The 24,327-nt window shown below is 51.5% G+C and overlaps 2 protein-coding genes across 2 annotated transcripts; both read right to left on the reverse strand.

Moving 5' to 3' along the window:
* Positions 1 to 4,231: 4,231 nt before the first annotated feature.
* Positions 4,232 to 16,505, reverse strand: LOC143839149 (carboxypeptidase A2-like). Its single transcript, XM_077340974.1, has 11 exons — positions 16,316 to 16,505; positions 14,834 to 14,915; positions 13,656 to 13,790; positions 12,409 to 12,507; positions 10,637 to 10,738; positions 9,698 to 9,799; positions 9,358 to 9,468; positions 8,713 to 8,803; positions 7,477 to 7,676; positions 5,942 to 6,026; positions 4,232 to 4,673 (listed from the first exon to the last, which is right to left on the reverse strand). Exons 1-11 carry the CDS (start codon positions 16,378 to 16,380, stop codon positions 4,486 to 4,488), a joined length of 1,260 nt encoding a protein of 419 aa, XP_077197089.1. The 5' UTR covers positions 16,381 to 16,505; the 3' UTR covers positions 4,232 to 4,485.
* A 3,211-nt stretch (positions 16,506 to 19,716) lies between these two features.
* Positions 19,717 to 21,963, reverse strand: SSMEM1 (serine rich single-pass membrane protein 1). Its single transcript, XM_077340975.1, has 3 exons — positions 21,604 to 21,963; positions 20,728 to 20,812; positions 19,717 to 20,317 (listed from the first exon to the last, which is right to left on the reverse strand). Exons 1-3 carry the CDS (start codon positions 21,793 to 21,795, stop codon positions 19,905 to 19,907), a joined length of 690 nt encoding a protein of 229 aa, XP_077197090.1. The 5' UTR covers positions 21,796 to 21,963; the 3' UTR covers positions 19,717 to 19,904.
* Positions 21,964 to 24,327: the final 2,364 nt, after the last annotated feature.

The following is a 24,327-nucleotide window of genomic DNA, read 5'->3' on the forward strand; positions in this document are numbered from 1 at the left end:
ATTTGTTGGCCGTGAGGTTGCCCTCCAGTAAGACACCCCTTGGCCAATGGGAAATTTAGGGTTGCCAGATGGGAAATTCCTGGAGATTTGGGGATGGGGCCTGGGGAGGACAGGGATGTCAGTGGGGCCCAAGGCCACAGAGTCCACCTCCCAAAGCAGCCCTTTCCTCCAGAGGACCTGATCTCTGTAGTCTGGAGAGGAGAGGATCTCTGTAGTCTGGAGAGGGGTCATGCAGGCCATGGGGAATTCTGGGGAATCCCCAGGTCCTACCTGGAGGTTGGCTTCCCTGCCAAGGAATACCAGGATTGTGTCAGTGGCAAGCAAGGGCAAACCACCTCAGTTTGTCTCTCACCTTGAAAACCCCCCATTTCCCCCATAGGTCGGCTGTGCTTGATGGAAACTTTCACCCCCACCAATGTTGGCTCCCATGTCCGATCAGCACCAGCTTCCTTTGGGCTGAGAGGAGGGGAGGGCATGGAATAAGGGCCACTGTGGGTGGGCAGGTAGTGGTGAATGGCATGCATTCTGCAGGGGGTTGGACTAGATGACCCTGGAGGTCCCTTCCAACTGAGCTCAGTTGAAATACCATTTTTATTCAAGGGATGTGCTTCCGCGTGCATGCACCTAACAGCAGGGGTAGTCAAACTGCGGCCCTCCAGATGTCTGTGGACTACAATTCCCAGGAGCCCCTGCCAGCAAATGCTGGCAGGGGCTCCTGGGAATTGTAGTCCACAGACATCTGGAGGGCCGCAGTTTGACTACCCCTGAGCTTATGCCTTGAATACAGCTTTGTTGGTCTTTATGGTACTCCTGGATTCAAACTTTGTTCTGCTGCTTCAGACCAACAGGGTGACACCCCCTGAATTTAAAACGCCATTTTAAACCACTTATAGACCAATTACTTTTGGATGTTGCTAGGCAACATATCTCCCATGAAGCAGGTTTTGTTGTTTATTCTGCCACTTGCTTCCTTTAAAAATATACACTTGTCTTATTGCTCTTTGAGAAAGTATTGGATCTTCATAACAAATTATTTCTATTTACGTAATTGAAAGGACTTCTTGGCCCAGCAGGGTCAGTATTGTCTGCTCAGACCAGCAGCTGCTCTCCCAGGTCTCAGGTGGAGGTCTTTCCCATCCCCTCCTGACTGGACCTTTTAACTGATGGTGGTGGGGATCCTCCTGGATCAAAGCTGAAGTCTTTCACATCTTCTGCTTTGTGGTCATTTCTACTGGAGATGATGGGGATTGAACCTGGGACCTTCTGCATGCCAAGCAGAGGCTATGCCACTGAGCCATGGCCCCTCCCTATGAAGGTGCCCTATACGGAGTCACACTATTAGCTCATCAAGGTCAGTAATGGTTTACCGAAGGCCCAGAACCCTGTGGAAGCCCTGAAATTTGAACCTGCAGTTCCCAGCCAGCCCACTCTATAGAAACTCTTGGTTGTAAGTTTCCCGCTAGAGTCTGTGGATCCTTAGGGGCTTTTTGCACGGCTTCAAAATCGCACAATGGTTGCTAATTGGAAACGCTATTGATTTGCCTTAACGCACGACATCGTAGACGATCTGCAACACTCTTGAAACCGATCAGCAAAAAGCGCTTCGTTGTAGCGCTTTCAGGGGAATCCAGAAAAGTGGATTCACCCTCCGGAAAGCGCTACACTCTTGCAAACAATCTGTAACACTAGCGATAAAGACCTGTGCATTACCATTGTTGCGGTTTCTTCAAAGTCCCTCCTCCTGAGCCTGTCCTCCAAACTTCCGGCGAAGCGATCGCCATTTTTTTTTCTCCGAGCGAGCGGGGATAAACGCACCAGCGAGCCTCTTTCTGTTTAGAGGCTTCCCTGGCTTCAGTCCTTCACCTTTAGTCACTAAGCACAAACCACATAAAAGCCCGTTTGCTGAAATAAAGTCCCTTTATTTTTTACACATTAATTCAGCCGAAAATCGGGCCCGTGAGAGGGGGGGGGATTTTTTTTTTATCACTCGAGGCAGCGTGGCAACGATCATACGATCAAACGACAGCTCACATTAGGCAGCTGGATGGGTCTCTCCGTTGCAACGAATCTACCTAGATTCGTTGCTATGGGTCTGTTTTTTTTTTTTTTTAAACCTTTCTTAAAGGGAAAGGGGCTGTTTGGGAGCATGCTAACAGCTGCCCATTGGCTGCTTGACGGCCAGGGGCGGGACGAGCTTGGCAATAGCGCTTCCTTTCTAGCGATTTCTGCCGAGACCGGAAGCCTGTGGGAAACGCTAAAAAACGCAACTGATTCCACTACAAAGGCAGGTATGCATAACGACGAATTCCACTATTTTAAATGGCGATTTTTCATTCCGCCAACAATTTGCAACAAAGATCCCCGTGCGTAAAGGCCCTTAGTCTAAGCTATCAAGATCTGGTCTTCATAGGGTTGCCAACCCCAAGTGGGGCCAGGGGGGCTCCCAAAATAATGACTGGAGACCCAATGACAGATCAGTTCCCCTGGAAAAAAGAGGTTCCATGGGAGGGTGGGCTCTATGACATTGTTCCCCACTTCCTTCCCCACATTCTGCCCTTCACTGGCTCCCACAAACACCCCCCCCCCCAAAAAAAGAAAACCCTCCAGGAATTTCTGTCCTTTGCATAGGCTATCTTGGTTCCTCGACTCAACCAAGCAATGGCTTGCGAGAGTCTTCAAATATCTCTTTGAAAAGATGGGGAAATCTGAATAACAGTTCCTGATGCTTCGAGCTAGAACAGTGTCCGTGAATAATAGAAGATGAAGATGCTATAGAAGTCCAAGGTCGACTGTGTGTGATTCTTTAAAAGCCGAGCATTTGGTTTTCACAGACGTGATGACTTCAAGAAAGAACAGGGGTTTCATACGGAACTCCATCAGCTGTTGTTAACTATCATAGAATCATAGAGTTGGAAGGGACCTCCTGGGTCATCTATTCCAACCCCCTGCATTATGCAGGACACTCACATCCCTATCACTCACCCACTGTCCCCTGCCACCCCCTTGAGCCTTCACAGAATCAGCCTCTCTGTCAGATGACAATCCAGCCTCTGTTTAAAAATCTCCAACGATGGAGAACCCACCACCTCACGAGGAAGCCTGTTCCAATGAGGAGCCGCTCTAACTGTCAGGAACTTCTTCCGGATATTTAGATGGAATTTCTTTTGCATTAATTTCATCCCGTTGGTTCTGGTCCGTCCCTCTGGGGCGAGAGAGAACAACTCTGCTCCATCCTCTACATGGCAGCCTTTTAAATACTTGAAGATGGTTCTCAGATCCCCTCTCAGTAATCTCCTCTCCGGGCTATACAGACCAAGCTCCCCCAATGAAAAATATGTAAGGTCAACAGTCTTATGACCATTAAGTACAAAAATTAAAAAAATATATAAGGAACAGCGTTCATAACCTACCAAATCCACCTTAGCACCATGAGTTTTTGCCGCCAAAAAAGCTTTATACAGGCTCAAATTGGGTTTACAATATAAAAATAAATTATTGAACAATTAATATAGTGTTGCCATCACATAAATTGTGATCTCGTCTGACTTACAATATGGATGGACCTCTTGATCTAATTGGGGTTGAAAAAGGTGAGAAACCGTGAGTAGCCCAGAGGTTGTCAGCAGAGGGAAGGGGCGTGTCTCCCTTATTCGGGACTAATTGGCTTCAGATGTGAGAGCAGAGACGGCTGAGGGCACAGCTGCAGAACTCAGCACAAGAGAGAGAAGGATGGTTCATTATCTAATTTTATGTAGTAAAGCCAATTTGAGGCTATGCCCAGCTTTTTAGCTTCAAGAACTTGGGTGATAATTTGTATTTAATTTGTATTTAGTAAGTTAAGAAATAAACGCGGTTCCTTGTGTTTATGTTTCATTTTCGTACTTAAGAGTCATAACTATTAACATTTTGTGTTTTTTATAATGACAGCTGATGAAGTTCTGCAAGAAATTAACAATACCGGGTGTTGGTTTGGTGACACCCACTGTTTTCTGAATAATCTCTTCTGTGAAAATCAAACGTTTTGCTATTAAAGAATCACACACAGACGACCTTTTATTATTCATGGGCTGGGTTACCCCTATGCGTTAATTCTGAATTCTTCTCCGTGTTCTCTTTGTTCATTGTTCGTCTGGAGCTGCAACGCTGACAAGGGAATCCTTAAAAACCTACTACGGAGTCATGTTTAATAGTCAGTTTGATTCCGAAGAGAAGACAGACCGGACACAAAGTGTCGCTTCCCAGCAAGAATCTTTAATTAACCACTTCATTCATTCACCCATTCAATTAGCTCCTGCCTTTCCTCCCTAACGGGGACTGAAAGTGGATTACATCGTTCTCCCCTCCCCTGCTTTATCCTCACAACAATCCTGCGAGGTAGGCTAGGATGATAGAGCGGGGCTGGCACACAGTCACCCAGCAAGGACAAGACCTTAGTTTCCCCAGGCACGATCCCTTCCTCCCCCCAGCTTTCCCCTGCTCCTCCTCTCAGTAGGGGTGGGTCTGCACGTATTCCATGGTGGTCTTCAGGCCCAGCCAGGTCTCTTCTGCTGTCGGAACAATCTGATTGGCCGGCAAGAGGAAACCGTGTCGCCCGGTGTCCCGCAGTTCAAAGGCGAAGGAATACTTGATGCCGTAGTCGTAGGACCAGTCGATGCTGCCCCCACTGGCTTGGTCTGAAAAGGAGGACAAATGCAAAGAGGTGACCGGTCCCCAAATGCCAGAAGCATCTCAGGTGTGTTGTGCTCATCCTGCCCTTTACCCTCTGCTAATGGACCTGACACCAGACCCTCCCAGCTGTAAGAACATCAGAACAGACCTGCAGGATCAGACCAGGGGACGGTCTCACACAGTGGTCAACCAGTCTGTCTGGACAGCCAATAACAGAGCAGAGAGGCCGAGGCCTTCGTAAGAACGCAAGAAGAGCCCTGCTGGGTCAGACCAGGGAGAGTCCATCCAGTCCACATCCTGTCTCAAAAAGTGGCCAACTAATTCCTCTGGAGTGTCAACAACAGGGCAGGGAGGCAAACTGAATGATCTCTTTGGAGCCTGCTGTTTACAAGCCTCCTTGCCACAGGCTAGATTCATCTCCCGAGCTGTCCTCTCCCTGTTCTGGGTGTTTGCAATGCGGCTCTAAGGCACATGAGATTGCCACCTGAAGCTTTGTGCAGGGAAGAGATTAGGGGGGGAAATCTCTGTTTGCACCCCCAGCCTCATTCTTCCTAGGTGGATTTGCAAGCAAGAAGAGGAGACTGGATACTCACAACATGCTCAGTCCCTTAATCTGTCTGCCTAGAACACGGGTAGGCAAACTGTGGCCCTCCAGATGTCCATGGACTACAATTCCCATGAGCCCCAAGGGCTCATGGGAATTGTAGTCCATGGACATCTGGAGGGCCACAGTTTGCCTATCCCTTGCCTAGAAGTTCTGCTGGATGAGACTAAGGGTCCATCTAATTCAGCCTCCTGTCTCATACAATGGCCATCCAGTTCCCCTGGAGGGTCAAGTTAACAGGCTGAGGCCTTCTTAAGAAGAGCCCTACTGGATCAGACCAGTGAGGATCTATCCAGTCCAGCATCCTGGCTCACATAGTGGCCGACCAGTTCAAGAAGAGGGCATGGAGGCCGAGGCCTTCAGAAGAAGAGCCACACTGGGTCAGGCCAATGGTCCACCTGGTCCAGCATCCCGTCTCACACAGGGGCCAACTAGTTTGTTCCCTGGCAAACACTGTACTCCTTTAAGCCTTTTAGAAGAGGGTTGACCAAGCTTCTTTGGAATCCTCTCAATATCTCAAAGGATGGCAGAGCATGTTTTGAAAGAGGCAGCTGGATGGGGAGTGCAGCTGTTGGAAAGCCCTCTGCATGCTCCCAGAGGCTGGGAATCCATCCTCCTTTTTTGCCGTGCGGTCAGCTTTGTCCCCGTCTCAAATGCCAAAGTACTTACAGATCACGGAACAAATTGGCCCAACTTTGTATTGGGTGCCGTAGAGGGAGGCCAAGGCGCTGGTGGCCTCCTTCACCACTTCATCCTAGGAGGAAGACAAAGGCCATGAAGGGACTTGCCCCGTGAACATCCGTGGAGTACCGGCCACCAAGAATGGTGGAACCTACAACCCCCTGGGAAGTTCAGGGACCACACAAGGAGACTCTTGGCTTTGGTGAACCCACAAAACACTCCACATGATCTCCACACAAGTGTGAAGGCTGGATGAGGGTCTCTGAGACCTCGCTTCAAATCTCTTTCATAGAGCTCACTGCTTGACCTTGGTTACATTTGAGTTCAGGAACAACTTAGGGACCAACAAGATATTCAGGATTTGAGCTTCTGAGTCAAAGTCCTTAACGTTTCTATCTGGTCTCTCCTGTCTCACAGAATGGCCAACTAGTTTGTCTGGAGGGACAACAACAGAGCAGAAAGACTGAGGCTTCCATAAGAACATCAGAAGATCGGAAGATGATCTGCTGGATCAGATTGGGGGTCACTCCAGTCCAGCCTCCCGTCTCACACAGGGGCCAACCAGTTCCTCTGCAGGGCCAGCCACAGGGCAGAGAGGCCAAGGCCTTCCCCTGAGAAGACCCTCAGAAGAGCCCTGCTGGGTCAGGCCAGGGAAGGTCCCTCCAGTCCAGCCTCCCGTCTCACCCAGGGGCCAGCCAGTTCCTCTGCAGGGCCAGCCACAGGGCAGAGAGGCCGAGGCTTTCCCCTGAGAAAACCCTCAGAAGAGCCCTGCTGGGTCAGGCCAGGGAGGCTCCCTCCAGTCCAGCCTCCCGTCTCACCCAGGGGCCAGCCAGTTCCTCTGCAGGGCCAGCCACAGGGCAGAGAGGCCGAGGCCTTCCCCTGAGAAGACCCTCAGAAGAGCCCTGCTGGGTCAGGCCAGGGAGGGTCCCTCCAGTCCAGCCTCCCGTCTCACACAGGGGCCAGGCAGTTCCTCTGGAGGGCCAGCCACAGGGCAGAGAGGCCGAGGCCTTCCCCTGATAAGAGCCTCAGAAGAGCCCTGCTGGGTCAGGCCTTGGAGGGTCCCTCCAGTCCAGCCTCCCGTCTCACCCAGGGGCCAGCCAGTTCCTCTGCAGGGCCAGCCCCAGGGCAAAGAGGCCGAGGCCTTCCCCTGAGAAGACCCTCAGAAGAGCCCTGCTGGGTCAGGCCTTGGAGGGTCCCTCCAGTCCAGCCTCCCGCCTCTCACAGGGGCCAGCCAGTTTCTTTGCAGGGCCAGCCACAGGGCAGAGAGGCCGAGGCTTTCCTAAGGACATCAGGAGACTGCAAGAAGGCCCCCTCCCTGAGATCTCAGGGCTTGGCCAGGTCTGTATGGGAGAAGGCACTCCTTCAAATAAGCAGAAACCAACTCGACGGTCCATAACACAGACACATAGACCCCCCCCCCCCATGGCAGTCAGGTTTCCTGGCGCAGGTCTCTTCCATCCAGCATTCAGATTAGGGCAGGGCGCCCTGCACCCCCGGAGAGGGGGACGCCTGCCAATGCTCACCAGCTCTTGATGGTCCTTGGGGCTGCTGCACTTGTAGCCGTAGGGATACATCATCAGCTGGGAGTAGCTGTGGATGCTGATGAAGGCCTTGACGTTCCCGTGGCTCTTGATGAACTCCACGATGGACCGGACTTCCGCTTCGGAGTTGGCGCTGGGCCCGTGGTAGGAATCGGAGCAGGGGTTGCTGCTGGCCCCGGGCCCTGCCGAAAGGGGGAGGTCAAGGTGGCGGGATTCAGAGGGGAGAGGGGCGTCCCAAGCGGAGAGATTTGCTTGGAGGGCAGGGACAGCCGTGCAAACCATGGGGCAGGCAAAGGTCCTTAGGGCCAGGGATTAGCAATAGATTGGGGTCAGCAGAGCACAATGCTCTCCAGGGGATGTTTTGGGACTGGCGGTCCCTCAGGCAAGCAGGGCCCAGACTGCGTAGGGCAGGGGTAGTCAAACTGCGGCCCTCCAGATGTCCATGGACTGCAATTCCCATGAGCCCCTGCCAGCATTCGCTGGCAGGGGCTCCTTGGAATTGTAGTCCATGGACATCTGGAGGGCCGTAGTTTGACTACCCCTGGTGTAGGGCCTTGACCATCAGTACCAGAATCTTGAACGTCTGTCTGTCCTTCCGTCCTTCCGTCCATCTATCCTCTATCCTGTATCCCCTATCCTCTATCCCTCTATCTTTCCATCTTTCCATCCGTCTCTCTATCCCCATCCTCTATTCCCTGTCCCTCTACCCCCTACCCCCTATCCTCTCTCTCTCTCTCTCCCTCCCTCCCTCCCTCCCTCTCCCTCTCCCTCTCCCTCTCCCTCTCCCTCTCCCTCTCCCTCCCTCCCTCTCCCTCTCCCTCTCCCTCTCCCTCTCCCTCTCCCTCTCCCTCTCCCTCTCCCTCTCCCTCTCCCTCTCCCTCTCCCTCTCCCTCTCCCTCTCCCTCTCCCTCTCCCTCCCTCTCTCTCCCTCTCCCTCTCTCTCTCCTCTCTCTCTCTCCAGGGGGTCCCTGTATGGACCCGCACATCAGCTGTAATCTCCAGGTCAGGGCCAAGGGTAGCCCCACACAGAGCAAGTTACAACAGTGGAAGTCCCCATTCCCTGCAGGAGAACTGATCTCTGGAGAACAGCAGCAATTCCGGGAGAACGGCAAGCCCCACCAGGCGACCCCAGCCGATGGAGAGGAGGTCCTGTGAAGTCGGAGGCAGTGGAGAGAAGGGAACCCCCCGCTATGGTGTCAGCCCGAAGATGAAACACACCTCCAAAGCCTGCATCCCAGTTTCTGTTGGGGTCCACTCCGACGCAGCTGCTGCCGGGGACCTTGGAGCGGGTCTTCCGCCACATGCGGTTCTGAAAGCGAACAAAGAAGAGCTGGTTTTTGATACCTGGCTTTTGACTACCTGAAAGATTCCCAAAGTGGCTCACAAGCACCCTTCCCTTCCTCTCCCCACCAGAGGCATCCAGATGGGGCTGAGAGAGCTCTGAGAGAAATGCCAGGTTCGATTCTGCACTCCCCTACATGCAGCCAGCTGGGTGACCTTGGGCTCGCCACGGCACTGATAAAACTGTTCTGACCGAGCAGTGATATCAGAGCTCTCAGCCTCACCCACCCCACAGGGTGTCTGTTGTGGGGAGAGGAATGGGAAGGCGAATGTAAGCCGCTTTGAGCCTCCTTCGGGCAGGGAAAAGCGGCATATAAGAACCAACTCTTCTTCTGCTTCTTCTTCTTCTGCTTTGCGAGGACAGCTATAAAGGAACTGGGACTGGCTGCATGTGAACGAAGAATGAGGAATCAAATCTAGCTCTCCAGAATTGTAGTCCAGGGACATCTGGAGAGCCCCAGTTTGCCCCCTATGGTCTTCCTGCTCTGAGAGAGGAGTTGGGGGTGTCAGAAAAGGACTCACTTTGGTGTGAGAGAAGACGTATCCATCAGGGTTGGCCACAGGCAGCAGGAAAATATCCATGGAATTCAACACAGAGGTTAGGACGGGATCCTTCCCATAGTCACAGGCTATCTAGGGAGAGCAAGAGAGAGCTTGTCTCTCCCGGTGGCCTTGAGTGTGGGCAGGCATCCTATCTTGAACAGTAGCCAACCGGTTGCACAGGAGGCCCAACGAACAGGGCAAAGAGGCCTAGTTCTGGAAGGGCCCCTTGGCTCCTGTTGCCCCCAGTAGCCCCCCAGACCAGCCCCCCACCAGAAACTTGCCCAGTGGACTCAAATGGGCCATCTGCCCCAGGGCCGACCTTATTCGCTGTCCAGAGGGCCGTGGCTTGGGTGACCCATTCTCGAGCGTGAATCCCGGCGTCAATCCAGATGGCTGGACGATCGGTCCCTCCGGTGCTGAACTAGCAAAAGGGAGTGCAAAGTTTTGTGAAGCCTCTTGTGTTTCCCAAGGGAGGTCATACCCCGATGCCCGAGTTCCGTAGCCAAAACTGGCCTTCGAATAAACCTGTCTACTTCTGTATGTCTCCAACAAGGGCTGATTCTGCACTTACGTTGTTTTTTCCATTGTAAACCCTGCTGAATTCAGATCGATTTGAACCCGGGTCTTCCTCTATCTCCCCCCCCCCAATTGAAAGTGTTCTGCACTTGATTGGGGAAGCTCAGAGCGGGGAGGGGAGCCAACTGCAGCAGCAGTCCCTTTCTTTCTCTATTTGAACGGGGGGGGGGGGGAGGATTGCAGAAAGCAGAGGAGGGGGAATAAATCTAAGAGGCAAATCTCTGCTGAGAGAAGTTAGGGTTTCTGGAGCGCAGTCACTTTAAGGGAATCCTTGCAACCAGGAACCAGGAAGTTTTTGAATTGATGCTCTGGCCAATCAGGGAAGACTCCTTCGCTACAGCCTTGGAGGCACGAGGCAGGAAGTTAATTCACAAAAAGCAAAAATCTGCACATTTACTTATGGCGGTTTTTGAAATATCACGGTTTATATTCACTTCTGGATATCTCAGGGGAAAGGCAGGGTCAGGATCAATCATGCATGTTGCAGAGGGCAAATTTGAAGCGCCCCAAATCAAAATGGAAATCACATTCAGTGTACACAGGAGGGATTTATTCGAGCTGGCAGTGGGTAAAAAGCCCCCTGCAGATGACACCCTGCTGTCGCCCTCAAACCCCACCCCCTTAACATGGAACCAGGGTGGGCGTTGCTCATTCACAAGGGGGGAGAAGAGAAAAACGATACCTTGAGAACATTGAGGGGCCTTTTTTCGTAAGACTCTCCGATCTGGACTTTGCTCATGAGCTGAGGATGTTGGGCTACAATGTCGTCCATTGCTCGATAAATCTAAAATCCAGAACCCAGATTGCAGATGATTGGCAGAGGGAAATACATTGACGGACAGAGGTGGGAATGGAATCGGACATGAGGACTAGAACCTTGAAAGTGGTTCGACAGCCAAGTTACGCTGAAGCAGCTGCTGTGGGCTTTCTGGTCTGTGTGGCCAAGGTGGTCTGGCAGTTTTAGTCCCTGATGAATCGCCAGTCACTGTGACTGGCCGCTTCAGAGGAAGGAGACGGCAAGATGGGAATCTCTGAATGCTAAAGTGTGTGAACAGTTGCTGGGCATTTTATTGACTTCTCAGGGGGAGGGGCTGCACCATCGCAGTCCTGTCTTATCTAGGATTCTGTAGGACTCCAATTGTTATGATTTACACAGGAAAAATAGTTCCTGAGGTTCCACTCCCTTCCCTGGGAGAATCTCAGATAATTATATGAACAGAAGGATATACAGAATATGACAATATTCAGGAAACACGACCTGGGTTCTAATGGCCAGCTTGGTGTAGTGGGTAGGAGTGTGGACTTCTAATCTGGCGAGCCAGGTTGGATTCCCCGCTCCTCCTCCACTTGCAGCCAGTTGGGTGACCTTGGGCTCACTTAGGCACTGAGAAAGCTGTTCTGACCAAGCAGGAATATCAGGGCTCTCTCAGCCTCTCCTCCCTCACAGGGTGTCTGTGGTGGGGAGAGGAAAGGGAAGGCGATTGGAAGCCGCTCTGAGACTCCTTCGGGTAGAGAAAAGCGGCATATAAGAACCAACTCTTCTTCTTCTTCTTCAGTAATCTCAGGGCTCCTCCCTCACAGGGTGTCTGTTGTAGGGAGAAGAAAGGGAAGGCGAATGTAAACCGCTTTGAGACATAGAAGGCTCTGATCTTGTATGCCGCTCTGAGACTCCTTCGGATAGAGAAGAACCAACTCTTCTTCTTCAGTAAAATCAGGGCTCTCTCAGCCTCCCCTCCCTCACAGGATGTCTGTTGTAGGAAGAGGAAAGGGAAGCCAATTGTAAGCCGCTCTGAGACTCCTTCGGATAGAGAAGAACCAACTCTTCTTCTTCTTCAGTAATATCAGGACTCTCTCAGCCTCCCCTCCCTCACAGGGTGTCTGTTGTAGGGAGAGGAAAGGGAAGGCGAATAGAAGCCGCTTTGAGACATAGAAGGCTCTGCTCTTCAGTTTGATCCTCCAACATTTTGCATCTACATAACAAGCGAGTTCTGGAAGATAATCCTGGCTTGGAGCCTTTTAGACTAGAGAACTGTCTTCCGGAAGTAGCTTGCCATGACCCTGCAGGACACTGCTTGTCTTCTGCTCTGCAGATTGTGCCTATTTCGACAGTGTTAAGGCCGCAGTGGGTGTGTGGAATGTGAAACTCCCTTCGCCTGGATTCCCTGCGAGAAAGGCAGACTGCAAATCAAGTGACTAGATAAATGAGAGAGAAGATTTGGGGTCCAGTCTAAAGGCAATGCTAGCAGAGGCCAAAGCAAGTGGCTGTGGAGATTTCCCCTCCTGCCTCATCTTGGAGAATCTGGACATCGGCCCGTAAAGGAAAACGATGGAGCCCCTTTTGCTCAGGCCAGCATCCTCGAGACGGTTTGCGAGAACAAAGCCTCCTGGGAAAGGAATTGCATCGGCCTCTGCTGGCCAGAGATAAAGTGGAAGGGGTGAAGTCGCCCCACTTACGGAATCCAAGGGGTGATAGGCGGCAAAGTTGAAACCGTTCCGGTTCCGTTCGCTCCGCTGATTGAGCTCCATCTCCTGGGCTTCTTCATCCACCATCGCCTACAGAAAGAGCACCCGCCAGGAGGGAAAACAACAGTCATGCGTCCAGCAGCACCTCTAAGACGGTCAAAGCTTTATTCCAGGTGTAAGTTTCCATGGGTAGGCACAAGAACTTATACCTTGAATCAAGGCTTGCTGGACTTCAAAGGGGCCCCTGGGCTCAAAAACTTTGCTTTTCTCCCCACCAGCGATATATTATTCAGGTCAACTGCATGGAAGCAGCAGGGGATCATAGGAATTGTAGTCCATGGACATCTGGAAAGCCACAGTTTGGACACCCCTGACTACGGCCTCAGAGTTTAAAGGGCACCTCACAGAGGGAAATTCCCCCACCTCCAGCGATATATTATTCAGGTCAACCACAGATTGATTATTTATTTATTTATTTATTTATTTATTTATTTATTTATTTATTTATTTATTTATTTATTTATTTATTTAATTTATTTATTTATTGTGCGGCATGTGCGTCATGTTGCCAGGAGAACCGAGGATTGTCCAGCAGGCAGGCAAGGGACATTCAGAGGTGGTTTGCCGTTTCCTGACTCTGCATCCTGACCCCTAGTGTTCCTTGGAGGAACTGCCACCGAATTCCTTGGAGGTCTCCCACCCAAATACTATTCAGGGTTGGCCTTGCTGAGCATCTGAGATGTAAAGGGATTGGGACTATTTATGCCAGGGCATATCTCCAGACTAAAGAGATCAGTCCCCCCCCCCCCAGAGAAAAAGACCGCTTTGGAGGGTGGACCCCATAGCATTATGCAATAGTGAGGCTCCCACCTACTCCAGGTATTTTCCAACTGCGTGCCGGCCAACCTAACCAGTGAACAATCCAAGCTGGCATCAAGTTTCTCCATCTTTTGGGCCAAGTGGGGTCAGGCAATCAGTTTGGCCAGTCCGACGCCAGTCTTGGTGGAATTCTCCAGAACGTTCCCTCGTCCTCTCGCTTTCTTCTCCGGACGCCATGTTCTCCCAGAGCTAAATGCACCAGGCCTTGCAGCGTCCTTGAGACTGATAAGAGAGCCAGCCTCCCAGGGTGCCCCTCCGCAAGACGGAACCTCTTTACCGACCACGCCTTGATCCTCTGAAGGAGGAGCTCAGGGTGCTTAGCTGGTCAAGCCTCAGCTGAGAGATTCTTTCCCGCCTACCTGGACATCTTCGATGAGGACGGAGTATTTGACGTGGTGGGACTCCAGGAACACCTTGACAGCTTGGAGGCAGGAGAAAGGGACTTGGACGTCCACCAGCCGATTGGGGTAGGAAGGGAAGCGCCAGAAGTCGAGCTGAAACATAGGGAAGGAAAATAAGTTTCCAGATCACTGGAAGCAAAAAATAAAAGGCCTTTGGGGATCTTTCCCAAGATATCCAGACTCAACTTTAGACCAACAGGTGATTATCCAGTTGCAAATTATTATTATTATTATTATTATTATTATTATTATTATTATTATTATTATTATTATTATTATTATTATTATTATTATTAATAATAATTAGATTTATTTCCAGCCATTCCTCTGTAGTTGAGAGAATTCAAGCCAAACAAAGGATAGCCTCAAATAAACATAGCTTGTTAATCCTGAAAGGTTAAAAGCCTTCACTGTAATTTACTGCTCACCCACTGCATATATGTATGGCTTGGTCATTCCCATTTCATTGTATCTCCTTAGGATAATTTCAAATGAGTAGCCGTGTTCGTCCGAAATAGCACAATAAAATCAGAGTCCAGTCAGGCATCTTTAAGACCAACCAAGATTTATTCAAGGCGTGAGCTTTCGAGTGCAAGCACTCTTCCTCAGACTATGAACTGGGTAGTCAAACTGCGGCCCTCCAGATGTCCATGGACTACAATTCCCATGAGCCCCTGCCAGCAGGGGCTCATGGGAAGTGTAGTCCATGGACATCTGGAGGGCCGCAGTTTGACTACCCCTGTTCTACATGTTCAGGAAGAAGCACAAGCATGACTCCTCCCTGCCCACTCCATGGCCTGACCTCCTTTGGCCAACCTGACGCATCTTTCATCAGCACCAGGTTCGGCTCAGGATCTTCCTGGGGGTTGGGAGCAAGCAGGATAGGGAGGGGCCAGATGTGACAAAGCCACCCTTGAGACAGCCCCAGGTGCAAACCTGGGACTACACATTCATGGGCATACTTGGAGTAAACTCCTAGAGTCATCCCTGACAGCACCAAACGTGGGCCCAGCAGGTGGATCAGGCCCCGGGGCTTTCTACTCCATCAACCTCTGGCTGAACCGTCCCTCCGAGGGAGCCGAGCCCCGTCTGGAAAAGATCATTATCCGACTCCTTCACAAATACCAGCGACGCACCCGGAGAGATTCTTGCGCTTCCAGCTGCTTCAGGAGGCCGACCTGGTCAGTGTTACAGGGCTCGACCCGGAGAACTTGGTCTCTAGAAAAACAACACGGTAGGGTTACCAGGACAGTGGCCTGTGGCTGCAGAGGGATTGATTCGTGCCGTTTCACACGGCACCTCCTCAGGATTGCCAACTCCTTCCCCCTCTTCGAATGAGCAAGAACTGTGTAAGGCTGGAGTCCCCAACATGGTGCTCACGGGCACCAGTCAATACCTTTCTTGGTGTGCACCAAATATTTTTAGAAAACTAGACAAGGCCAGGTAGGGCTTTTTGCCGAGCAGGAATTCTGATCCCCCGTTGGATAGTTGGCTGGCTGGGCAGATTGTTTAAAATGTTTCTTTGGCAGCAGCTGCCAGCCGAGCAGAAGGAAAGGGATCCCCTGGAATTACAGCCCAACTCCAGGCTCCGGAGGTCAGTTATCCTGGGGAAAGTGGTCTCTCTGGCATTGTATGCCACTGAGGTCACCGCTATTTCCATGCACCACTCCCAAATCCCCAGGAGTTTCCCAGTCTAACTATCAGCCCGAATTCCAGAGGTGACTTCAAAACACTGCAGACCCCCAGTTCAGGGGCTAAGCCGGTGGATGCTGCGGACGGGGAGATGCCAGTCCCACGTCAGAGTTTACTAGGTGGCCTTCATCAAGCTGCTTTCTGCGAGAGGCCTCAACCAGAGTCATAGAATCATACAGTTGGAAGGACCCATAGAGGCCATCTAGTCCAACCCCCTGCTCAACGCAGGATCAGCCCTAAGCATCCTAAAGCATCCAAGAAAAGTGTGTATCCAACCTTTGCTTGAAGACTTCCAGTGAGGGGGAGCTCACCAACCCCTTAGGCAGCCTATTCCACTGCTGAACTACTCTGACTGTGAAAATTTTTTTTCCTGATATCTAGCCTGTATCGTTGTAGTTTAAACCCATTCCTGCATGTCCTCTCCTCTGCAGAAAAGAAACTGCGCGTCCTTTTACCTAATAACTGCATCCTCTCGAAATGCTCTGTTACTCTGCAGCTCTATTTCTCTGGAGGAACTCAGGACCCGCAGACTTACAGTTACTTTCCAGACTAAAATGATCAGCTTCCCTGGAAGAAATAGCTGCTTTGGAGGATGAACTTCTTTCTAGATGTCCTCTTTTCTAGAGGACATGTCCTCCTTTTTTAGTGTCCATCCTTTTGGGGGGCTCTTTATTAAAACTTGTTTAAAATGTCCTTTTGGGGTTAGAAGGTTAGGAATATTCCTAATTCATAGGAGTGATCACAGTTGTTTAATCTGTCAGGAAATATGTCCTCTTTTTTGCTTTTAAAAAGACGGTAACCCCACTCTATGGCTTTGGACCCCTCTGAGGCCCCTTCCCTTCCCAAACTCCTCTGTCCCTCTCTCAATTCTCCAGGAATTCCACAGACCCAAAGATGGCAACCTGGAATCTGACCAGGGAACTTACCCAGCAAACGTTTGCGTGCCCCATGCAGTCCCAACGAGGGCCCCCAAAAAGAGAATCCACTTCATCTCCGGAGACTTGGCCAGAAGCAGGGACCTGACGCTTCAGGGACAGGCTGTTTTTATAGGTGCATCTCAGCAGGGCCCTTGGCCGGAGAGAGCCGCCCAACAAGCCTCCATCTGCTCAAATTCTCATGCGCCTCTCAATTTGCGCAGGACCTTGACAGATAAGGGAGCAGCCCTCCCGCGAGAGGCAAGAGGTGTGCATGCTGCTAATGAGAGGGAAGGCCCTGCCAAATAACACAGGGAACAGCTCCGTGGGATTACTCACTGGGCCAGAGTTGATGACTGCGGCCCTGAGTCACCCCAAGGCGCACTCCTCTTCAGGGTGTTTGGCATTCCTTCTAGGGCTTCACTCAGTGGCAGAGCATCTCCTTGGCACACAAAGGGTCCCTGGTTTGGTCCCCGCCATTGCCAGTTTGGAGAATCCAGAGGAAGACAGCTGTGAAGTCCCCTGTTGGAGAGCTGTGGCCAGAGAAGAAGGAAAGGCCTTTGATGGCTGTAGGAGGCAGCTCCATTGAGTAAGGGGCCATGGCTTGGCTGCAGAGCAACCGTTTTGAACATAAGAACGTAAGAGAGGTCCTGTGGATCAGGACAGTGTGTCCAACACCCCATGTCCCACAGTGGGCAAAGCCCAGGTACCAGCAGGGGATCTACCAGCAGGGCTCATTGGGGCTCCCCCAGAACCAAGAAGACAGATCAGCCCTGCCCCAAACAGAAAAACAGAAGAGAAGCCATGCTGGATCAGGCCAGTGGCCCCTCCAGTCCAACACTCTGGGTCACCCAGTGGCCGAAATCCGGGAGCCATCAGGACGTCCTCCAGTGGGGCCAGAACTCCAGAGCTGCCTGCAAGCACCAGGGCAACAGAGCATCTCTGCCTCCAGAATGCAAAATTGCCACCCACCTGAATCTAAACTCATGGCCCAAATAGTCAAGGTGTTGGCATGGCCTGCTGGGAAAGGAGGTCTGGTGGGGTGGGGAAAAGAGAAGAAAGGGCCCATACTATTTTACTAAGTAGTTGTACCTGTTTGAGTTACGCAACAAACCTGCTTTTGAACTTAACTGTCCACAGTCGCTTGACGCAACACAAGAGCACACATTTTGCAACACAACAGCACACAATTTGCGGTCCACCTATGGTGCAAACTCATCAGCTGCCGGGCGTGGTCCAGACCCACTCCGACAGTGCGGTCCTGTTTGGACAGGCTCTCGTATTCCTCTGTGGTTTGCAATTCATGGCGCATTCTGACGGCTGCCAACAGGCCTGGAGGAAAATGTCCTTTCCCTTTAGCAGAGGCTTGAGGTATGAAGCTTTTCATAGCAGGGACGTAAATCACATGTATGGTTGGTTGAACAAAACCTCCATGAAGCTTCTGTTAAGGGGTCAGGGCATTTTCCTGCAGATCAGCTGGCAACCGTAGTTCCCTCTGGAATCTCTTTGTAATATTTGCCAATGACTGGGGAAGGCACTGGCAAACCACCCCGTATTGAGTCTGCCATGAAAACGCTGGAGGGCGTCACCCCAAGGGTCAGACATGACTCGGTGCTTGCACAGGGGAGACCTTTACCTTTAGAGGGCCTCTTGTGGCGCAGAGTGGTAAGGCAGCAGACATGCAGTCTGAAAGCTCTGCCCATGAGGCTGGGAGTTCGATCCCAGCAGCCGGCTCAAGGTTGACTCAGCCTTCCATCCTTCCGAGGTCGGTAAAATGATGACCCAGCTTGCTGGGGGGGGGTAAACGGTAATGACTGGGGAAGGCCCTGGCAAACCACCCCGTATTGAGTCTGCCATGAAAACGCTGGAGGGCATCACCCCAAGGGTCAGACATGACCCGGTGCTTGCACAGGGGAGACCTTTACCTTTACTTTATGCTGTTTGTAAGGCTGAACGCCAATATTCCCACAGTCCGAATGTAGCATAGGGTTCAGTCCACCTTCCCATACAGCCATTTCCTCAAAGTGAATTGATCTTATTACAAAATGAGTTACTTGTATCGTTCTTGTTTCATGTAAACCGCCCTGAGCCTTCAGGGAGGGTGGTATATAAATACAATAAATAAAATAAATCTGTGTTGCCTGGAGATGGGCAATATCCCCAGCCACCTCCTGAGTCAGTGAACAAGAACACCGGGGATTCAGCTAATTAGGCTGATAAAAGCAGGACACGGAGGAGAGCCAATCTGTAGGAGCAACTTTTGCAACCACAGCTGTGCCCTTCAAGTCTTTTGGTAAAACAGAATCCACAAGAATTTTGGGGGGATTTTAACATTGGCTTCGGTTCCAAATAGGTTCGTGCCGTAACAGCTTTTACAGGTGACACCAAAAAGTGCGAGGGAGCCTCAGTGCCACTTTGCCAGCTCTGGGATGGAAAATACTTGGAGACTTTGGGGGTGGAGTTGGGAGTGGAAGTGAGGGTGGAGATGGAGGCAGAATTTGGGGGTAGGGAGGGACCTCAGTGGAGTATAATGAGCCCATGAGGGAAGAGAAGTATAGAAATGTAATAAATAATTGCTATGGAGTCCCCCCTCCCAAGCAGCCGTTTCCTCCAGGGGAACGGGTCTCTTTAGTCTGGAAGGGAGCTATAATTCCAGGGGATCCCCAGTCCTGCCTGGAGGCTGGCATCTCTAGGTGGAAGGCTGTGAAGGAGGGAGAAGTTAAACTGCGGCCCTCCAGATGTCCATGGACTACAATTCCCAGGAGCCCCTGCCAGCATTCGCTGGCAGGGGCTCCTGGGAATTGTAGTCCATGGACATCTGGAGGGCCACAGTTTGACTACCCCTGATGTAAACAGTGAAAAGTAAATGGTTCTCTTTGAATTCTTGCGAGGACCATGCCGGGTTCTGCCCCACAGAAGCCACAAGCTGAGGCTGCACATGCGCACTTAATGAAGCATGCATGCCCATGAAAGCTTCCACCCAGAATTGAACTCGCTCGGTCTTAAAGGTGCCCTGGGACCTTGTTTCGATTGAAACAGAATATGTCTGCAGAAGCGTTCATGCACATTGGGACTTAACCCCAAAATGAAACTTCGTTGGTCTTAAAGGTGACCTTGAACTTCATTCTGTGGAAACTTATATTGTTGTTATATTTTTTTTTGTCTTTATGCATATCTGCTTTTCTTTAAAAAAAAAAAGAAAAACTTGTAAAAATCCTGTTGCGTTACTGGGTTTTATTTTTCCGCCTTGGTATTTTTTTTTCCTGGGTCTATTTTCTAAAAAGAAACAAATAAACTCAAAGGTGGTCCTAAACAGGGACCCTCCTGCAGTGAAAGAGGGAGGGAGGGAAATCATATTCGGTTTGGAAACTCAAGGCTGCCCCCTTCCCCAATGACACAGGCCCACGCAGCAGTGCGTTGCACAGGGGATGCGCTCCAGTCTGCCTGGCCTTTATTATGATGCCTCAGTCTTTATGGCGCTAAAGACAGAACTGTTCAGTTTGGAAGCCTAATCCAAGCAGACTGCCCTGGGCCAGGTCAGGCGGAAGTAGGCAGGTCTCTGTCCCCAGCCACCCCCCCCCCAGAAGGGATCCTCTTGGGCTTAGGCCTCTTGGAAAGGCTGATCTTCGTCACAAAAGTGCTGGACCAGCCACTCCTTGGTCCGCTTGGCCTTGCAGTGTTGGCAGGGCTGCTCCCTGGGCCAGTGGCTCCCGGGAACTTTGGCAGCCTGGCTCCTCTTCCGCTCCTTCAGGCTGGGGATGCTGAGGCTGTCCTCCGTCCGGCTGGCCCTCCCGGAGGCCGGGTGCGAGTCCAGGGAGACCGAATCGCAGGAGTCGCTGTCGCAGAAGGTCTGCTGGCTGAGGCGGGAGAGGCGCTTGCTCAGGCGACGTTGGAGAGAGCCGGAGCTGGGGGGGCTCTCCGCCATCGCTTTCTCTGGCTCCTCAAACAGCTTCCTCAAGAAGCCGCAGACCCCGAGGCGGCAGCAGAAGCGGCAGCCGGCAGCCATGCGGGGACCTGGTGTGGGGGGAAACAGGCAGCAAGCCTTGAGTCTTGGGATGCCATAGACCCCCCCACCCCCCAAAGCAGCCGTTTTCTCTAGGGAAGGGCTCATCTCCGTAGCCTGGAGAGCCATTATAATTCTGGGGAGGGGGTCTCCAGGCCCAAGCTGGAGGTTGGCGACCATACTTGATGCATTTCCTGGAATCCAAGCTTGGCGTGAACTAGGCCGCAAGCGCTGAGCAGGCCACCAACTTTGAGGAAGGAGATGCGAGGGTTGACAACTTCAGGGCTAGCCTTTTGCTGCCAGCGCCCAGAAACCAAAGTGTCTTCTCTCCTCCATTTTATTCTCACAACACCCCTGTGAGGTAGGATGGGCTGAGAGACTATGACTGGCCCAAGGTCATCCCCGCTGGACGCTGACATACCTTTTCGGCTGCCGTCCTTTTTCCCTTTTGGACTTTTAGTCCAGCAGCCCGATGCCAGAATTGCCTCCTGGTTGTTCTCGTGCATCTGTGATCAAAACACACGAGGAGATATAGCCTGAGTCACCCCGCGTGCATATCGGGCATGTTTGCTAAAAGATCTCGGTCACCGTAATCTTTATCACCAGCTTGGGAGAATGGCAGGGTACAGAAATACTCCAAGCAAATCTTTAACATTTAGCTGCTCTTATAATATTTGAGCAGCAGCTTCCTGGGAGGAGCTGGTCCGGCCTCTGTTTCCGGTCCACGGGCCAATCAGGTATGTGCACAGCAAAGCTTGCTGCATTGTTTGAACCAAGCCAGAACATGGTCATAGGGTTTTACTAGTCCAGGGAGGGGTCTCCCACTTTCTGTTCTCCCCTTGCCCCCCCATCTCCCACCCAAACTGACCTTTAACAGAGGACACCATGCTTTTATGTGTTGTGTTGATATCAAGAAATGAGGTCGACACAGGGTCGTCGGGGGGTGGGGACACTCTGGTTTTTAGACAAAACTGTATGGTTTGAAGCAAATTTTACCATAGAGCTTTGCCCAAAAGCTAAGAGTGCCACACCCTCAAGGCCTCCAAGGTGCCAACATCACTTCCAGCTGAGGTCAGGACATCGTGGAGCCTGTCCCCACTCCCCAAAAGCCCCCTTCATCCCTCAGTGGCTGCCTCAAAGGACCCGGCACCCCCACGGGGACGCATTGTAACCACTGAATGGGGCCACCAGGGACACAGTTCCGCTTTTTGCCCGCTCTCCCCACCTGGGGGGGGGGGTTTGTACATAACCCTCTTTGTCGCACAAGGCCGGAATATCGCTAGCCAAAGAACCTCACCCACTCCAAACCATGGTAAAGCATCTTCAGAAAAGCAATCGCCAAACAATAAACAAGCAGGATTTCCCCTAAGACCCAGCAAGTGGGATCCTCCTGCTCCTCCTCCTCCTCCTCGCACGGCAAGTCCTCTTCGAGGGCATAATCTTCCCTCTGGAAATAGCGCCAGCACGAACGGAGGAGAGAGAAAGACATCGTGGCTCAGCCTCGCTTGACAAGCCAGGGAGATGTCAGGCGGGGGAACGGGGTCCCTCTGGGGGCGGCACCGACATGGTTATCCTGGCAACGGAGGGCCGACGTTCCTGGGCATGGTGGGCTATGGCCAGAAGTCACCAGAATCTGTTTTCCTGCCTCATTCTCAGAACTATGACAACGCCCTTTGACATCACAGTACGGCTAGAATCATAGAATCCTAGAGTTGGAAGGGACCTCCTGGGTCATCTAGTCCAACCCCCTGCACTGTACAGGACACTCCCAACCCCATCGCTCCTCCACTGTCACCTGCCACCCCCTTGAGCCTTCACAGAATCAGCCTCTCTCTTCTTCTAGAACACCTCTGTGGGACCGCTTATCTCTGTGGGTATGAATCTACCTGTGGTCCCCAATCCCAGAGAAGCACGCCTTTTCCGTAGGGGCCTTTTCAGTTCTGGCCTCTACCTGGTGGAATGAGCTCCCGGAAGTGCTGCAGGCCCCGATGGAACTATCACAGAGCTCTTCCACCAGGCATTTGGTTGAGGCCAGGCTAGGGGCCGGGGTAATAAGATCGGGTCCTCCCCTTCTTTGAGTCATTGGTACCCCCCTGGGCTAACATCGCCTGACGACATTAATGTAACACATGACTGAACGGAGAGCTGAGATGCTGGGGTGGGGGGCATAAAAATGTATTGTTATGGTTTTATTGTAAACCACCACAAGTCGGCTGGGCCAAGAGAGGTGGTGAGAGTGGCAGTATATAAGTTTAATAAACGAACAAACAAATAAACGGACTTTCTGCCTGGGCCCATAGAAACCTTAAATGCAGGGGGTCCCCAGTGCGAAAGGTGCCCTTGGGATTCTCACAAGGCTTAAGGGCGCAATTACAAATGGGCTGCTGTAGGAGCCAGGATCTGTATAACTTAGCAGTAATTCCTCTTTGCTGTTTCCTTGCCACAAGGCCCAGCCAACGGGAAATCTCTGCTTATCTAGCCCTGCCAATAATTCCATTTTGCTGTTTCTTTGCCACGAGGCGCAGCCCACAGGAAATCTCTGCTTATGTAGCCCTGCCCACTTTCTAAAATCATTTAGCAGGTGCCAGGAAAAATATTAGGGGGCAGCATGGTGCCCAGAGGCACCGAGGTGAGGACCCCTGAAAAACTCATTGTGGCTGAAGAACAGAAGAGAAGCCATGTTGTATCAGGTTAAAGACCTCTCTTGTCCAACACTCTGTCACCCAGTGGCCCAAACCCAGGGGCCCTCAGGAGGTCCACCAGCAGGGCCAGCACTGCAGAAGCCCCCCTACTCTTGACCCCCAAGCACCAAGAAGACAGGGCATCCCTGCCCAGGACAGAAGAGAAGCCATGCTAGATCTGGCCAGTGGCCCTTCCAGTCCAACCCTCATCACACAGTGGTCCACAGTCAAGTGCCTTCAGGAGGTTCACCAGTGGGGCCAGAAGCCCTCCCACTGGGGCTCCCCAAGCACCAAGAAGACAGAGCATCCTTGCCCCAGACATCAGAACATAAGAGAAGCCAGATTGGATCAGGCCAGTGGCCCCTCCAAGCCAACACTCTGCCTCTTACAGTGGTGCAAACCCAGGTGTCCTCAGGAGTTCCCCCGGCAGGGCCAGAACTCCAGAAGCTCTTCCACTGTTGCCTTAAGCACCAAGAAGAGCAAGCATCCTTGTCCCAGACAGGGTTCCAGCTAGACTGAGAGCCACAGATTGCCAGTTTGAGAGCCAGTTTGGTGTAGTGGTTAGGAGTGCGGACTTCTAATCTGGCATGCCAGGTTCGATTCTGCACTCCTCCACTTGCAACCAGCTGGGTGACCTTGGGCTCGCCACGGCACTGATAAAACTGTTCTGACAAAGCGGTGATATCAGCGCTCTCTCAGCCTCACCCACCCCACAGGGTGTCTTTTGTGGGGAGAGGAAAGGGAAGGCGACTGTAAGCTGCTTTGAGACTCCTTCGGGTAGGGAAAAGCGGCAGATAAGAACCAACTCTTCTTCTTCTTGATATAGATTATATAGATTTGTGGAACACAATTGAGAACACAAATACAGATTTGTGGAACACACTTTAGACACAGTCTGTCTATGGTTTATTTTTAGGTCAGGCAGAATGTATCTTGAGTTCATTGTGGCACTATGTGTATAGTTATTTCTTTGTCTCTCAAAACCTTGAGTTTGTCAAAAGCAGATAGCTCCTGAATGTAGCATCCCTCCATATAAAGGAATGTATTATTTGAAACAAAGAGCGAGAAAATTGTAATAAGATATATAGCCATCCGTGATAGGTCAGATTGTACACCCTTCGTCGTCGACCTGATTGGTCAAAGGGACAGTGAGGGACTGAGCGTCAGGATACCTCATGATGACGTATCAAGGTCTTAAAAATGAGCTGCACTGATGCAGACTTCAGAGAATGCACCAATTAGCTTTCTCTCCATGCTTGCAAACATGTATCCTAAATAAATCCTCTTGCTGCTTAGCTGTCTTTGTTGTGGTCTTGTAAATTTTACACTGTATGATCCAT

The sequence above is a fragment of the Paroedura picta genome, chromosome 5, assembly GCF_049243985.1.
Source record: "Paroedura picta isolate Pp20150507F chromosome 5, Ppicta_v3.0, whole genome shotgun sequence".
Taxonomy (NCBI): Eukaryota; Metazoa; Chordata; class Lepidosauria; order Squamata; family Gekkonidae; genus Paroedura; species Paroedura picta.

Coding starts and splice junctions, on each gene's coding strand:
- LOC143839149 (XM_077340974.1), bottom strand. CDS start 16,380: ATGAAGTGGATTCTCTTTTTGGGGGCCCTCGTTGGGACTGCATGGGGC. Junction 10,739..12,408: donor CCTATCACCCCTTGGATTCC/GTAAGTGGGGCG, acceptor TCTGGATTTTAG/ATTTATCGAGCAATGGACGA. Junction 9,800..10,636: donor GGCCCCTCAATGTTCTCAAG/GTATCGTTTTTC, acceptor CCCTTTTGCTAG/TTCAGCACCGGAGGGACCGA.
- SSMEM1 (XM_077340975.1), bottom strand. CDS start 21,795: ATGTCTTTCTCTCTCCTCCGTTCGTGCTGGCGCTATTTCCAGAGGGAA. Junction 20,813..21,603: donor TTTACCATGGTTTGGAGTGG/GTGAGGTTCTTT, acceptor TTTTGATCACAG/ATGCACGAGAACAACCAGGA. Junction 20,318..20,727: donor AAAGGACGGCAGCCGAAAAG/GTATGTCAGCGT, acceptor CCCCCACACCAG/GTCCCCGCATGGCTGCCGGC.